At 47.1% G+C, this 14,533-nt stretch overlaps 1 protein-coding gene across 1 annotated transcript in view; it reads left to right on the forward strand.

Moving 5' to 3' along the window:
* The window catches only part of Dock2 (dedicator of cytokinesis 2), a 408,709-nt gene that overhangs the window by 353,625 nt on the left and 40,551 nt on the right, over nucleotides 1–14,533 (forward strand). The window contains exons 34-36 of the mRNA XM_048436014.3: nucleotides 5,348–5,433; nucleotides 11,031–11,187; nucleotides 12,646–12,686. Coding sequence (XP_048291971.1) covers nucleotides 5,348–5,433; nucleotides 11,031–11,187; nucleotides 12,646–12,686 — 284 coding nt within the window. The remainder of the gene's footprint in view (nucleotides 1–5,347; nucleotides 5,434–11,030; nucleotides 11,188–12,645; nucleotides 12,687–14,533) is intronic.

Consider the following 14,533-nt stretch of genomic DNA (forward strand, 5'->3'; position numbering starts at 1 on the left):
GTGTGGAGATTTGTTAGTACACCTTCTCCACACTCTACCAGGAGTGTCTACAGGCCACAGCTGGTCCCTCTGCCCAGAACTTCCGGCACCTACACTAAATGCAGATGTCAACCACATTTCTTGAAAACGGCCTCAGCATAAGAAAAGGCATTCCAGTGAACAGTAAATTAAAAAAAAAAATAACCTTTATTTTTGCAGTATAGTCAAAGGGAAGAGAGCAAGGAAGCATCAAATAGACAGTTCTAAAAGTTAGGGAATGCCAATCTTGCTGAAGTGATGCCCCGTGGTCAAAAGACTGGCTATCTTTCAGATCACTTCTCTGTGGAAAAAGGAAAACAAAGACTCCCTGGGTAATGGTAGAAAGAAGATGGGGCCCTGGGCTAGAAAGTGTGGAGTGGCCATCTAAGAAGATTACAGAATGCGACTATGTCCTGGTAGGCTGAGTGCTAAGCCCATAACAAGCAGGAAATACTCTAGATTTCAGAATCCTGCTAAGAAGGAGAACATAGCCTTTTGTAACAGTACCTAGCACCATGCTTGTACACAGTAGGAGCTCAACCATTGCTGAATGAATTAGCAGATCAAGAGGCCAGTTCAGCGGGTTCTACTGAGACCGAGTCTTGGCGTGGAGTAGGCATGGTGATTTCAATGGTTTGGGTTATGAGTGTAGCAAAGATCAACTTACGCATGTGTTCTGAACACTCCTGTGTTTTGCAGCCGGCGAGACCCACTGCCTGGAAGCTGAGCTAGTCTGGGTCTCTGCAGTTCTGTCTCCTGACCTGTATGATGGGTATTATAATGATACCACTGCAGGTTGCCAACTGAGCTCTTGGGGGATGTATGGGGTCAGTTAGAGACCAGATCAAGAAAAGGCTACCCTGGTTCCCACAGGCCTCCCTTGTCACGTGACATCATCACTTCCAATTTCCTGTTAGCCCCGCCTCTACCCGCCAACCAGCATTTTGTTAACAAAGGAGTCCAAGGGCTGATGGACAGCTTCATCTTTGCTATCCCTCTGCCACCCAGACGTGTAACACCCTGACCCCATTAAAGTCAGAACCAAGAACACGAGAAAGCACTCTTGGTCCCTAAACTTCCTGTTAGAGGGGGCAGGGTTCCTATCAGGAAACAGTCTATCAAACAGTCTATCAATCACGATTATAAACACGATTATAAATGATGTCACTGTACAAGAGCTAGGAAGGGAAGCAGAAGTAGAAAGAAAGTCTGGAAAGCTAAAAGAGAGGGTCCTTTCTGGATGTTTGGGGTTCACACCTTTGGTTTGAATCCATTCTCAAGGTTCACACGAGACCTCTGTTAACCTGACCTCTGCTAAAGTAACATATTCCCCAACAAATACACGCTTGACAGGGATGCGCTGAGGAAATGGCAGAGGGGTATAAATGGGAAGTTAAGGGTGAGAATGGAATTAATTTGGAGGAGACAGGCCACATCCTACTTGCTGCATAATGGCAGCGTCGGTGGCAAGACCTGTTCCAGTGACATGGCAGAGTATGTCTGGGAAGGGTCGTAGCCCTGGGTCTAACCTAGATAAAGTTCAACCAACCTTTGCAAGCCAATACAAAGGGCCTTTGGTTCTGAGTCCTCATTTACAAAGTAGGGTCACTGTCCATCTTCCCTCTGCTTCTGTAAGGGTTGCTTGAGATTACAATGTCAGCGGCAAGGACATGTCCATGCTAGTCTCTGTGAGTACTTCCTGAGCATCCATTGTCTCCCAAGCACCAGACTTGGCCTTGCATGCATGTAACTTCTTAACACTGCTACCAAGAAGCAGGTGCTGTTTCAAACCTGCATTTGATGAAGAAAAAAGATAATATCAGAACAGTCATTTATCCATAGTTGCGTGGCCAGGGAAAAATATCAAAGCACGACTCAAGTAGTTCTTCTGATGCCGAAGCCCGTGGCCATAGGCAACCCCGAACATGGTGCAGGATGTGTCTGTCAGAGACCTTAGCTCTTCCTACCCTCCCCGGAAGGCTCAGGAGCTGTGTGCCATCTCTGGCTCTGCCCCCTCCCTAGTACCCTGCAATTTCCCTCCCGACAGGCTCTTTTGTGACCCTGAGACAAGTACTTATTTACCCCCATCCACCGCTCTGCTCCAAAGAGCCGTTCATCTCACCAAGAGGCATGGTGCCAGCATTTCCCAGAGACCCACTCAGACAACAATGACAAACACGCCGTGTTTCTCGCCCAGAGCCACTTTCCAGTAGCAGTCGGCTGCAATAACAGCGACATTACTGGCAATCACAGGGCGAGCTCTCTCGATGCATGGGAGCTCACACACGGCTGTCGCACTTTATGCCTAAGCCTCCGCTACCCCTTACGGCCCGGCGATGCCACGGATACTGCAGCGATGCTCTTTGTGTTGAGAGGGGTTGACAAACTACAGCCACCCCAGCACCTGTTTTGGAACTACAGCTTTATGGCAGTCGCCATGCCCGTGAGTTTCTGTGCTGTCTGCGGCTGCTTTTGCACAATGGAGCTGAGCGGTTGTGACAGAGAGATTCTTAGGTTGACTCTGCCATGGGCATTTAAGTATACTACCTTAGCGTAGAATTGCAAGGTCGTAAGAATCCCAGGATAAAGATGGCTAGTCTTTGGAGGGGACCGCAGATGCACCAAGGCACAGCTCCATGTCCTTTTCTACCAGCATCCTGCCCTTGGGGCCTAACATTTATCCATTGGTCCTTTGCAGAAAGTGTCTGCCAGCTCATGGTATAGCTTAGTTAACGGAGGCCTAGCAAGACCCTCTAGTTCTTCCATATGGCAGGTGGCTGGAGGAAGGACCCAATACCTATATTCACTATTGCTGCACCGCGACTGCCAGAGTACCCGGTGGAAACCGCTTGACATTGGGAAGATTTATTCTGGCTCATGGTTTTAGACAGTTTCTGTCCATTAAGGGAGGGCCCGCACAGCCCAAGTTGGTGTTTTTACAGAGGCTGTTCACATCACAGTAGGCAAGGAAGAAGAACATGACAGGAACCAAGGTCTGTGCCACCCTCAAAGGCTAAGCTCACACCTAGTGACCTCCTTCCACCGACCCTGCCCACCTTCCATGAGGTTCTGCAGCCTCCCAAAACAGCGCCACCTGCTGGGAGCCAAGCAGTCAATGCCTAAGCCTGCAGGGGATTGCAGGTTCAGTGGCCCCTGACAGAGCCTGCCTTTATATTTTTCATCTTTGGGTTTTTCTTTATGTTCTAAATACAGAAAACATCTCTAAGTATCACATCCATTCCCAGCGCCAGACATTGAGAAATAATTAATACAAACAAAATGCTTAGCAAGATGTATCCAAAAGGGGCAGGACTCCTTTGCAGCCCACCGCCATCCAGACAGCCCCCACCATGTCTCCCTCCTTCCTCCTTTCACCCCTTTCCTCTCTTCCTTTATAAAGAGAGGAATGGGAAGGCTCCAGGGAAGACTAAATCAAGGGACTGCCTGGCTAGATGTCTTCTTCCCCCCCCCCCTTCCTCCCTGAAGTCCCTGGTCCAGCAAGATTCTGCACCCCCACCTCCGCAGCTTTGCTCCCACCAGTGCCCCATGGGGACTGCCCTTCCATTCATATTGGCCACAATGCTACCCATTGGCCCAGGCCCCTCTGGTCTCTTTCAGAAAGCCTTCTTCAGACGCTGGCGGTTTACAGAAAGCTCCTTTGTGCTTGTGCTGGACCAGGATGAGTTTTCTAGGCCTTTCCGTTGACTCCTGGTACCCTGAGCAGGGGAACAATGACATCATATGAGCGTCATTCAGGGAGATATCTTATCCCCTCGAGATTTTGACTCAACGCATCCCATGCTTTACTCATAAGAAATAGCTACTCTAAAGGTTCCTGCCATTCATCCGAAGCCTGACACAGCCCTGCTTCATCTGGAATAATAAGTGACACTCCCTGCAGGCTGGGCCAGGCCAGGCATGGCTGATCTTTGTGCGTTATTGCATCCAAAGGCGGCTTTTGACCTCCAGGTCTCATGGGGTATTATGAGGAGTGTGTGGAGAGGTTGTATTAGAAGCCAAGTAGCCCAGATACCTCTGTTGATCTCAAAGGCCTCTGCCAAGGTCCCCCTTCCTCTCTACAGGTGCCAAGTCCATCCATAGCAGTAAGTGGGGGGAGAGGTGGGCTGCATGCTTGAATGCATTCTTCAGAATATATATCAAGACACTGCAAACTGTTTGGAGTTACAGTCTTGTAGAAGAGACGCAGTAGGATGTGTCAAGACAGTATATTGAATAAGCCATGATCCCCACTGAGCAAAATGCTTCTTGACATGGGCACTAGGGTGAAAACATTCTCTGATTTCAATGTGATAAGATTTATAAAAGACCTGGAAGGATACTTGATTTCTGGCAACTCACCTGATCTCTGCCTTTTGCTACTGTTAGCAGTCTTGACTCGCTGAGAACTTGGAATCTGCTATTTGCTTTATATATTATTTGCATTTTCTAGCAATCTTTCCACTGCAGGCAATGAAACATATATATATATATATATGTACCAACCGCTCACTCTGTGTGTGTGTATATGTAAACATGCTCAGACATATCAACTCATATAAAAAGGAAGGCTTCCAGGGACTCAGAGCAGCATCTCGACCCCTCCTCTCTGCTTCCTTCCATGGAGTGATTTCAAGCAGACATTCATTATTGTCACCATTAGCAGCCTCAGGCTTCCAACATTGCCTTTCCATGTTGCGCACCAAGATTGCCATTGCTCAGAGTTCCAGCAGAGTCTCAGGTTAGATTCACTGGGACAACTTGAGTCTTTATGACTCCTGGGACATTGAGTGCTGGAATCCGCTGATTCGGAGCTAGGCCTGCATCGTGGTGTCCATATTTGGCACGAGAGAGGTCTCCCTAGTCTGCTTGAGCCCCCTGGACTGACATGAGGTCTGGTGTGATCCCCAGACTATGGAGAAGGAACGCAGGGTCAAAATGATAGCTATCTGTGACCATGTGCCATTGATGCAGGGTCCTGCGCCCGCCTCTGTACATGCTTGGGCTTCCCTTCCCCTCTCTTTCTTTCATCTTCCTGCCAGGCTTCTATTTACCCTTGGAAAGCAAGCTCAAATGCAATGGTGTATGAGAAGTACTCACCCTCCTTCCTTCCCACATCCCTATCTTCAAGCCCTCAACCCAAGTCCCTCCCTGCCACCCTTTGAACACTCACAGAATGAGTAGAATCCTCTTCAGTTTTGAACCCATGGGTCCAGACACTGGGAATGGGCGATAATAGTTACTCCCTCAAGTTGTGGTCCCCTAATGAGTCAACTGGTTCTGCACATGGTCCTCTAATGCTGATATTGTTGATCTTCATCCACTTTTTCAGTTCGAAAATGAAATCATCCTCAAGCTGGACCACGAGGTAGAAGGAGGCCGGGGCGATGAGCAATACATGCAGCTGCTGGAATCCATGTAAGTTCAGGCTGGGGGGCCAGGAGCCTGTGAAGGGTTGGCCAAAGGTGGAGGGCTCTGGCTACAGCGTCTTGAGAAGTTGTCCTCCTGGGGAGACTCTCCCAACATCTCATGGTACTGTAGTAACTGTAACTGTTTCTTGGAGGAAACTTCACATTCTCCAGGAAGTAGCTCTGCTTTGCTTTTGGTGGGATGGGCTGGATAAAAAGAAACATTGTTGTGTTGGAAAGAGAAAAGCACCTGCCAGTGTGAACACTGCCTCTTTAGATCTGAAGTGTGGAGGAATTACTGCCATTTTTCCTTTTCTGTTTTTTTTTTTTTTTGACAGATTTGATAGTGAGCAGCTTACATTGTGTGTATCTCTGGTCAGGTTTACTGTCTTGTATCCACATTTCACTGGGCGACATCCTAGGCTCAGGGAAATAGGCACATTGTCATTGTCAGAGTGTGCCAGGGAGAGCTGAACCTTATGAGACTTAGTGTCCAAGCCGGAGCAGGCACCGGACCCTGCAAGACTTAGTGTTCAAGCCTGGAGCAGCAGGCACTGCACAGGAGACAGCATTCAACATGACTCGACTTGAAGTCAAGACATTTTTGTTTTGTTTGCAGAAATGTTAAGCTATGATTCCCATACCATGCTGTCTACCCAAAGTGTACTGCTCACTGACTTAGTGCATTTACTGAGCTGAGCAACCACTATGACAATTAATATAAGAAGATTTTCATTACCCTGAATTCCTCAGGCACACCTGCCTGATACACCTGTGCTTGAATGTAGCAGTCCACTTCCTATTTCCAAGCCCCATGCAGCCACGACCACTTTCTGACTCTGGATTGGCTATCAGGGATATTTCATGGACTATTGTAACATGAAGGGCCGACTTGCTGGGGTTTCTGTCCCGCCTGGTACCCCACAGCTGTCAAGTCCCAAAGAAAATCACAGAGTCTACATTAGGTTATAAATTGATTGGCCCATTAGCACAGGCTTCTTGTTAACTCTTATAGCTTATATTAACCCATTATTCTGATCTATGTTAGCCATATGGCTTGGTACCTTTTTCAGCAGTCAGCTCACATGCTACTTCTTCGGTGATCTGGGCAGGAATGGCGGAGGGAACTTCCTGCTTCCTAGAATACTCCCCTTCTCTTTGCTCCACCTCTACTTCCTGCCTGGTTTTCCCACCTATACTTCCTGCCTGTCCAATCAGCATTTATTTAAAATAGGATTGACAGAATACAGACAATTCTTCCGCACCAGACTATGGCCCTTTGTGATCCACTGTGCACCCCACTTTTGTCTTTCGATAGCCAGCTGGTGGCTATTTAGGCTGTATCTACTTTGTTCTTAGATTGACTCTGCTATGAGCACGTAAGCGCAGTACCTTAGTGGAGGATTACAAGGTCATCAGAATATCAGGATAGGGCTGGCCAGTCTTTGGAGGGGACCGCAGACGCACCAAGACGCAGCTCCATGTCCTTTTCTACCAGCAAGCAGGAGGGCCCTCATACCTCCACGTCCTGTGTCACCTGTTAATAGCTGTCCTATCAATTATAATCACTCTGGCAAGAGCGGGCTGAAGGCCCTTGTGCTCTGATCTCTATTTCCATAGTGACTGAGGATATTGAACACTTTTTCTGGGACTTACAATCCACGTGTGTCTTTCGGGGGAGGGGAAACATGGCCTCGAATCCTGGTTCCTGCACCTTGCAGCTGCATGACTCTGGGCCAATGGGCACCACCCCTCTGACCTCAGTATCCCCCTTTCTAAAGAGGGAACAATAAACTCCTGTGGTTATTTTGAAGAGTGAATAATTAGGGAGCATCTGGTACGCAGCAGGTACCTGTTTAATGAATGTGCTCCGGTCCCTCGGCCTGGCTCCCAGTTCCTGTCATTGGCTGCCTGGTAATTGCCCTGCCTGAGAGGCCTTCTCTTGAGACGAAGGAGGATGGCCAGGCATCCCAATTTCCTGTCCTCTGTGTTCACTGAGGCTCTGGTGTGGCTCTGCTTTTGGCCTTTTTCCTCAATCTTCTTGGAATATTTGCCTTTCATACCAAAGGCAAACAAAAGGCTTTGCTCTGGCCCACCATCATGGTCCCCACCCTGCCCCAATCTCCATGGTCAGAGCCAAGCAGGAGCATTGGAGCCCCCTGGAAATGTGGTCTCAGCTGGCCCTGGTTCTGAATGATGCTGTACACCAGTTTCCTCCACCTTATATTGCAAACCTGACCCACTAGGCAAGAGTTGGGAGAACCACTGGAGAATATCTGACTCTCCAGGGGCAGAAATCAGGGCTTATTTTAAAGTTCTGAGAGGGAAAATCTAAACATTGACCAGAAGCTGCACGTGCGTGCGTGAACACACACACACACACACACACACACACACACACACACACACAACACACACACAACACACACACACATGTTTGCTCTGGCTATTTCCATTTCTTTAAGCAGAAGGAGCCCCATGGCAGGCTTCAAACTACCAGCAGGGTTTGCAAAAGCCTTTCTGAGTGATTTTCTATCAAAAGAGTCCTTGGCAGTCAGGGAAATTAAAGGCAGCTCATTATTTTCCTCCTGAGATGGAGGTGTGAATGATTTTCACACAAAATGTATCAGGCCAAACCCCATAGTCAGGGCCTCCTCAGATTGGCCAAGGACCCTGGGCCCTGCTCCTTTCTCTGTCCTCCCTGAGACTCAGTTTCTCCACCTGTAAAATGGCCCACCCCTTACATGTTTTGCCAGGACTGAAAGGGAGGTTCGGCAGGGTGCTTCTTGTGATTGCATTTCTTTCTTGGCTTCTTTTGGTTCTATTATTAGCATGGTTACCGATGTTCACTGGATAATGCAGTGGATAAAGCTGCTGTTGTTACTTGCGCCCAAGTGGAAAGGAATGTGGTCCTTGGAAGGCCTGAGGCTGCTCATTTTTCTCCAGTGTGTTCACCTCAGTTCCTGGAGCACTTCCTTCTCGTCTACCGTTCAGGGCCTGAGCTAGTTTAGAACCTCTCTAGACAGATCCAGCCTTCTGGTACAGCTTAGAAGTTAGATGTTTACTTTCATGACAAGAACAGGGCTTCCTGTCCAATGCCAGTCATAGCTTCGAATCAATGGACAAAGCCCAGACATGGAGAGAGGCTGAGTCCTGGTCCTCACATGCCTTTGTACAGTACACAGGTACTACAGACTTAGAGTCCACAGTCCTCCATGTCCTCAGAGTCTCCTCCTGCACTGGATGGAAGAATGAGTCTCCTCCCTCTAGAGGCCTCCTCTGTTAACTAAGTGTTTTAGTGCCCAAGGCCTTGACCTGCAAACCCATAGTTTTAGAACAATACAGGTTGGTTGAGCAGTTAAATGGAAAAGTCACATCTAACCACTGAGCTCACCGATCCCCTACAGTATGAGCAGCCTTCCTGTCTCACCCCCCACACACAAAAAAACAAACAAAAGACACCAAGACACTCAAGACAAATCTTTTAAACCCTAGGGTCTACAGGGTAGCCCCAGACCCTACAGCATTGGAAATTAGGTAGCAGGGTCTCATACCCCAGCCCAGAGTACTGAGTCAGACTCAGGTAGAAGAGGGCTCAGATGTTGCCCTTCCAGGCTGGAGTGTGCAAAGACGATTCTAGAAGTGGTCCCCAATGCTGGCTACACGCTAGAGTGCCCTGGAGAGCCTAAGAACAAAACTGCTGCCTGGGCCTTCAGAGGTTTCAAAGATTTGGCTTCAGCTGGGCAAGGCTTTGTGAAAGTTCCCCCTAGATATTCTAGCATGAGAACTCTTGCTCTGGCCAAGCTTGGACCTAGGCATGCCCTTTGCCTGGAATCCCACACCAAATGCTGGACGGAGAGCAGGGCTGGAAGTGGCTGTCTCAGAGAAATAGGTACAGCTGCAGCTGAACCAGACAGCTGTAAATCCCGGGCTGTTTGCATTGCTGGTTGAGAGCCGGGAACAAGTGCTTTGCCCAGGAGAAGATGGGTGGGCCTGATCCCAGCTGCAGTTGGAGATGTCACCTCTTTGCAGTGTAGCATGGTTTCTGGAATGAAATGACCCTCTGAAGTGCTTGTTTTGTATTTTTTTGTATGTTTGTTTGTTTTTTATTTTTCCTTTCTCCTGGGATCTCTTGGGAACTTGCACTGACCAGAGGAAAATGACTTAGAAACAAACCTGGCAGACACCCGAGAAGAGACCGCAGTGTCTGTGGGGAAATCTCTTCCTAAACTGAACAGGGATTGACTTTATTCCTAAGGCCACCACCTAAACTTCCAGCTGTCCTTCGAACCTTTCCCCGCCTCAATTTCCTCTTCTGTAACTGGGGAGGAAGAATTTCTAGTTGTTGAAATTCCCGTGAGACTTTCTCAAGGGATCACGTGATTAAGAGTAGCTGTCCCTGTCCCAAGCTCAGATAGTTCATCTGTCACCCCGACTTGCAGAGCACAGTTCTCTGAAGACTTGCTGTCACTCTCTACACCACACCATGCCTAGGACAGTATTTAGCAGCTGATAAGTGCTTTAGGAATGGCACAGGTAAATATTTTATGTTGATTTTGTAAAGCTTTCTTTTTTTTTTTCCCAGCCAACACTCCTATGCTTAAGTAGAAAACAAAGCATTTTCCTCTCTTTACCTAGGTCCCTGATCGGAAGGGACCACAATTCAGTGGCTGGTATGCATCCTTCCTGATATCTTGTAGGCTCACACATATAGTGTTGGATGATTGAGACAGGGATGCTAGAGCCAGGCTACTGATATTTACCAACTGTGTGATGTTGAGCAGGTTGGGTACCTCACCATCCCTTGGTAGCCCTGTGCATAAGTATGCGGTCTCATTAGACCATGGTGACACATTAGAGGAGTTCATCTTTTTATGGTGCTACGGGCAGCGCTGGGGACATGGTCATTTCTGAATCAATTAAATAAATAGAAATAAACTTGTTTGGATAGTTACACATCTCATTTAGCCATGTATTTTATAGAGCTTTTTCTATGTCAATACCGATTTATTTCCTAATACTTTTTAATGACTTTATAGAACTGTGTTGTATAAAAATACCTCAATTTACTTAGCCATTTTCTGACTGATGGGCACTTCTGTTGGCTCCAGCGGTTTCACTCTCTGATACAGTTTCAAAACCCTATAAATATATTCCGCCATAGTTCTGGAAATATTTCTGTAGTACAAATAGACTCCTGAAGGGCAGACCTCATGAAGTAGAGTTGTTGAATCAGAGGATATATACATATAAAGTGTTCCTAGGATTTCTTGCTGCGAAATCACTACCCAAGATAGTAACCCTGCCATACTCCTAGTGTGAATTCACGACACAAGATAGTCACCCTGCCGTTCACCTAGTGTAGGTGTAAATGTGATCACCCCACACCCACACACTACTGGACACGTAAGAATTTTTTTTTATTTTTATTTTTTTCCCGTTCTGATCTTAAAGGAATATTTGTTGTGCTGTATGGAGAGATTAGTTGTGGGGTGAAGAAACTATGCCAACCTTGAACTTGAGTTCACTGGCCACTCGTGTAGTGTTGCGTTCGACAACAACCACACAGTTTGCGAGCGTGCGCTCAGCACCCCTCTGTCCCCACAGCCTGATGGAGTGCACCGCGGAGCATCCGACCATTGCCAAGTCGGTAGAGAACTTCGTGAGCTTGGTCAAAGGGCTGCTGGAGAAGCTGCTGGATTACCGGGGAGTGATGACGGATGAGAGCAAAGACAACCGCATGAGCTGTACAGTGAACCTGCTGGTGAGTGACTGCCAGGGCCCCAGGAACCAAGCTGGATCCGTCTCCTCCTGCGGGCTGAGCTTGGGTCTCACTTCTGCTCTTGGAAGAGCAGCAGGGCTAACTGCTGTGGAACCCAGACAAAGGCAGTTAAAATCCCAGCTCAGCATCTGTGCTCTGTGACTTGAGGTTTTAGTTTCATTATATTTGAAGCGGAAGGTACACAGATCTCCTTTAAGGACTTCTTCTATCCCACAGAAGGAAGAGAGCGTTACAGCGAGGGCATTTAACGTGTGCCACCTGCCACTCCCGAAGCTCTGGAAATACAAACCCAGCTCCTCCAGCTCCATTGGGTGGCCCCTCCCTATCCGATGTGGGCTCTTTTGTAACCGCTTAGATATTGCCATTGATTTTTCAGAATGCCAAAGGGACTTTAAAAGTCCTGACTACAGCAGAAAGGAATTCAATGCTAATAACTCCGCCAGGCCCGATTTACATAAAGAGCAGCGGGAGGAGAAGGGGTTTTCCAGTTTCTCTCTAAGGGAGGTCAGGAGATGGTTGAAGAAATTGGTCGTCATCAGCCAAGCTAGGACGTGTGCCCAGGACAGGGATATCCAGAACAGAACTGCTGCTGTCAGGAGAGGTCAAGGCAACTCCCAGTCTAAACAACCGCTAGCTGGGAAGATGGCTCAGCAGTTAAGAACACTTGTTGCTCTTCCAGAAGACCCAAGTTCAGTTCCCAACAGCCATGTCAGGCTGTACACAACGACCTGTAACGTCAGCTCTATGGGGTCTGGCACCCTCTTATGGCTCCTGTGGGCCCTGACACACTTGTGATATACACTCACACAGACACAGAAGTTCAAACAAATAAACAGCTCCTAAGAACCAGGCTTCGTGGAGAATACCTGTAATCCCAGGAGGCTAACCTGATGATGCACTGGAGACCAGCTTGGAGCTACATAGTGAGACCACCGGGAAAAAAAACAAACACAACAAAAGACAAATTTTAAATAAATAAATAGCATCTAAGCTGGCAGTGGGGTATCGTCTCCTGGACACCATCAAGTTTAAGTGCTTTAGCTATGAAAGCGCGTCACTCCAGAAGGTTCTGTGCCATCAGAATGAGGGTAGGCTCTCGAGTGTCTGCATTTAAGCCAGGCTGCCCTTTAACGCAGACTGTCCCGGTCTTGGCAGCCTGCCACTCAGCCCAGCAAATAGCTCGCTGCATCCCCTGATATGTGATGACTGAGACGCTTGCTCCGTCCCTTTACAGTCAGGGAAGTGACTTGCGGAGCAAAGCCTCCCAAGGAGGCTGTTGGGTGCATTCAGCAAAGTGAACTTCTGGCTCCCGCCTGGGGTTCCCAGATGGTAAACAGCCATCTTTTTCCCATCCCCATTATCATATGCTCCTTCTCCAAAGCCCTACAAAGCAAAGCACTTAATACTATTTTTTGGTTTTTTTTTTCTCTCTCCAACTAGAATTTCTACAAAGATAACAACCGGGAGGAGATGTACATAAGGTAGGTTTGTTATCCTAAACCTCGGCCTGTGAACCTCTCTGCTCAGTATCCATTGTTGCTCCTGCTGTCTCTGATGCAGTATTTAAACTTGGCTTCTTAGCACCTGGCTCTTGGTGTTCTGATTCTTCTCAATTTCCCAAGACTTGGTGGCACCGTCTGTTCTGTGGTCATCCCCACAAAACTGCCTGGAGCACTCAGCCTTCCTGGTGTCTTCCTCTACGCATGTTCCTTATCATGTTATGTGAGCTGGGTGCTCATCTGCTTCTGCCATGGGGCAGCATGGGAAATCCTCCTTAGTTCAGGCACTTGATGAGCCCTTGGCTAGCTTGCTTTGAAGGGAAGAAACAAGGGAGGTGAGATGACTGCGCAGGTAAAGGTGCTTGCTTCCAAGTCCTTGAAGACCTGAGTTCATCCCTGGGACCTACACAGGGGAAACAGAGTACTGGTTCCCTCAGGTTGTACTGTGACCTTCACACATGGGCTGGGACACATGTACACCCTTCTGCACACATACCACACACATGTACACACACATGTGATGTGACACGTGTACACCCTTCTACATACATTTTGTATACATGTGCACACACAAAGTAGATGTGGTAGGAAAAAAATAAATGAATGGAAGGGAGAGAAATACCACATGACATGATGTTCCCTTCCTTCTAGGTGTTTACTAGATATTTAAGTTTATCATGAGAAGCTTTTCTGAGGACATCAGCCTGGAGCAAAAATGCTCCTTTGTCAGTTTTCTCAGAATCTCATATTTTTCGTGTAAAGAATCTATATTACTGTTATTTTTTTACCCATTATAAAAATAACACAGATTTTTTTTATCAAAACAAACCCTCATAAAACACAGACTAGCAAAATAAAACATAAAGTAAGTTTCTAAAATACACACATATTTTCAGACTTTTGTGCTTATACATATAACTAATTCTGTGCATGTTCAATTTCTGCATAGAGTTATATTGCTAATAACTTATTCCTTGTTTTTTTACTTGACAAGATATATTTCAGCATCATTTGTAATGAAACCATAAAGTTTCTTTTCTAGAATGTGCTGTCACTTACATAGCCAATCCTGTATTGTTGGACAATTCCACCGTTTCCAACATCCTTCTATAATAAATAGCAACAAAGGGTTCTTGGCCACCACCCTCTCTGTTCCTTCCTGTGTGTCCACAGCCCCACATGTTCTGTCAAAAGCTGAGCCCGGAGGATAACTATATGATTTTCTTCAGGTTCATCTTCTTATTTAGCTTCTCTAAGATCACGAATTATAGGCTCAAAGACCTTTAATTATGGCTAGAATCCACTTATGAGTGAGTACATACCATATTCCTCTTTTTGGGTCTGGGTTAGCTCACTCAGTAAAGCGTTTTCTATTTCCATCCATTTGCATGCAAAATTCAAGATGTCATTGTTTTTTACCGCTGAGTAAAACTCTAATGTGTATATGTTCCACACTTTCTTTAACCATTCTTCTATTGAGGGGCACCTAGGTTGTTTCCAGGTTTTGGTTGTTACAAATAGTGCTGTTATGAACATAGTTGAACAAATGCTTTTGTAGTATGATAGGGCATCTCTTGGGTATATTCCCAAGAGTGGAATTGCTGGGTCCTGAGGGAGGTTGACTCCCAGTTTTCTGAGAAACCGCCACACTGATTTCCACAGTGGCTGCACAAATTTGCATTCCCACCATTGGGACTTGTTTTGTCTGCATGTACTGGCTTTTTGGGATCCTAGTCTGTTTGCTCACCTTCCTAGACCTGGAGGGAGAGGGGAGGAACTTGAACTTCCCACAGGGCAGGAAACCCTGACTGCTCTTAGGACTGGAGAGG

The sequence above is a fragment of the Myodes glareolus genome, chromosome 9, assembly GCF_982192425.1.
Source record: "Myodes glareolus chromosome 9, mMyoGla1.1, whole genome shotgun sequence".
In the NCBI taxonomy this organism is placed as follows: domain Eukaryota; kingdom Metazoa; phylum Chordata; class Mammalia; order Rodentia; family Cricetidae; genus Myodes; species Myodes glareolus.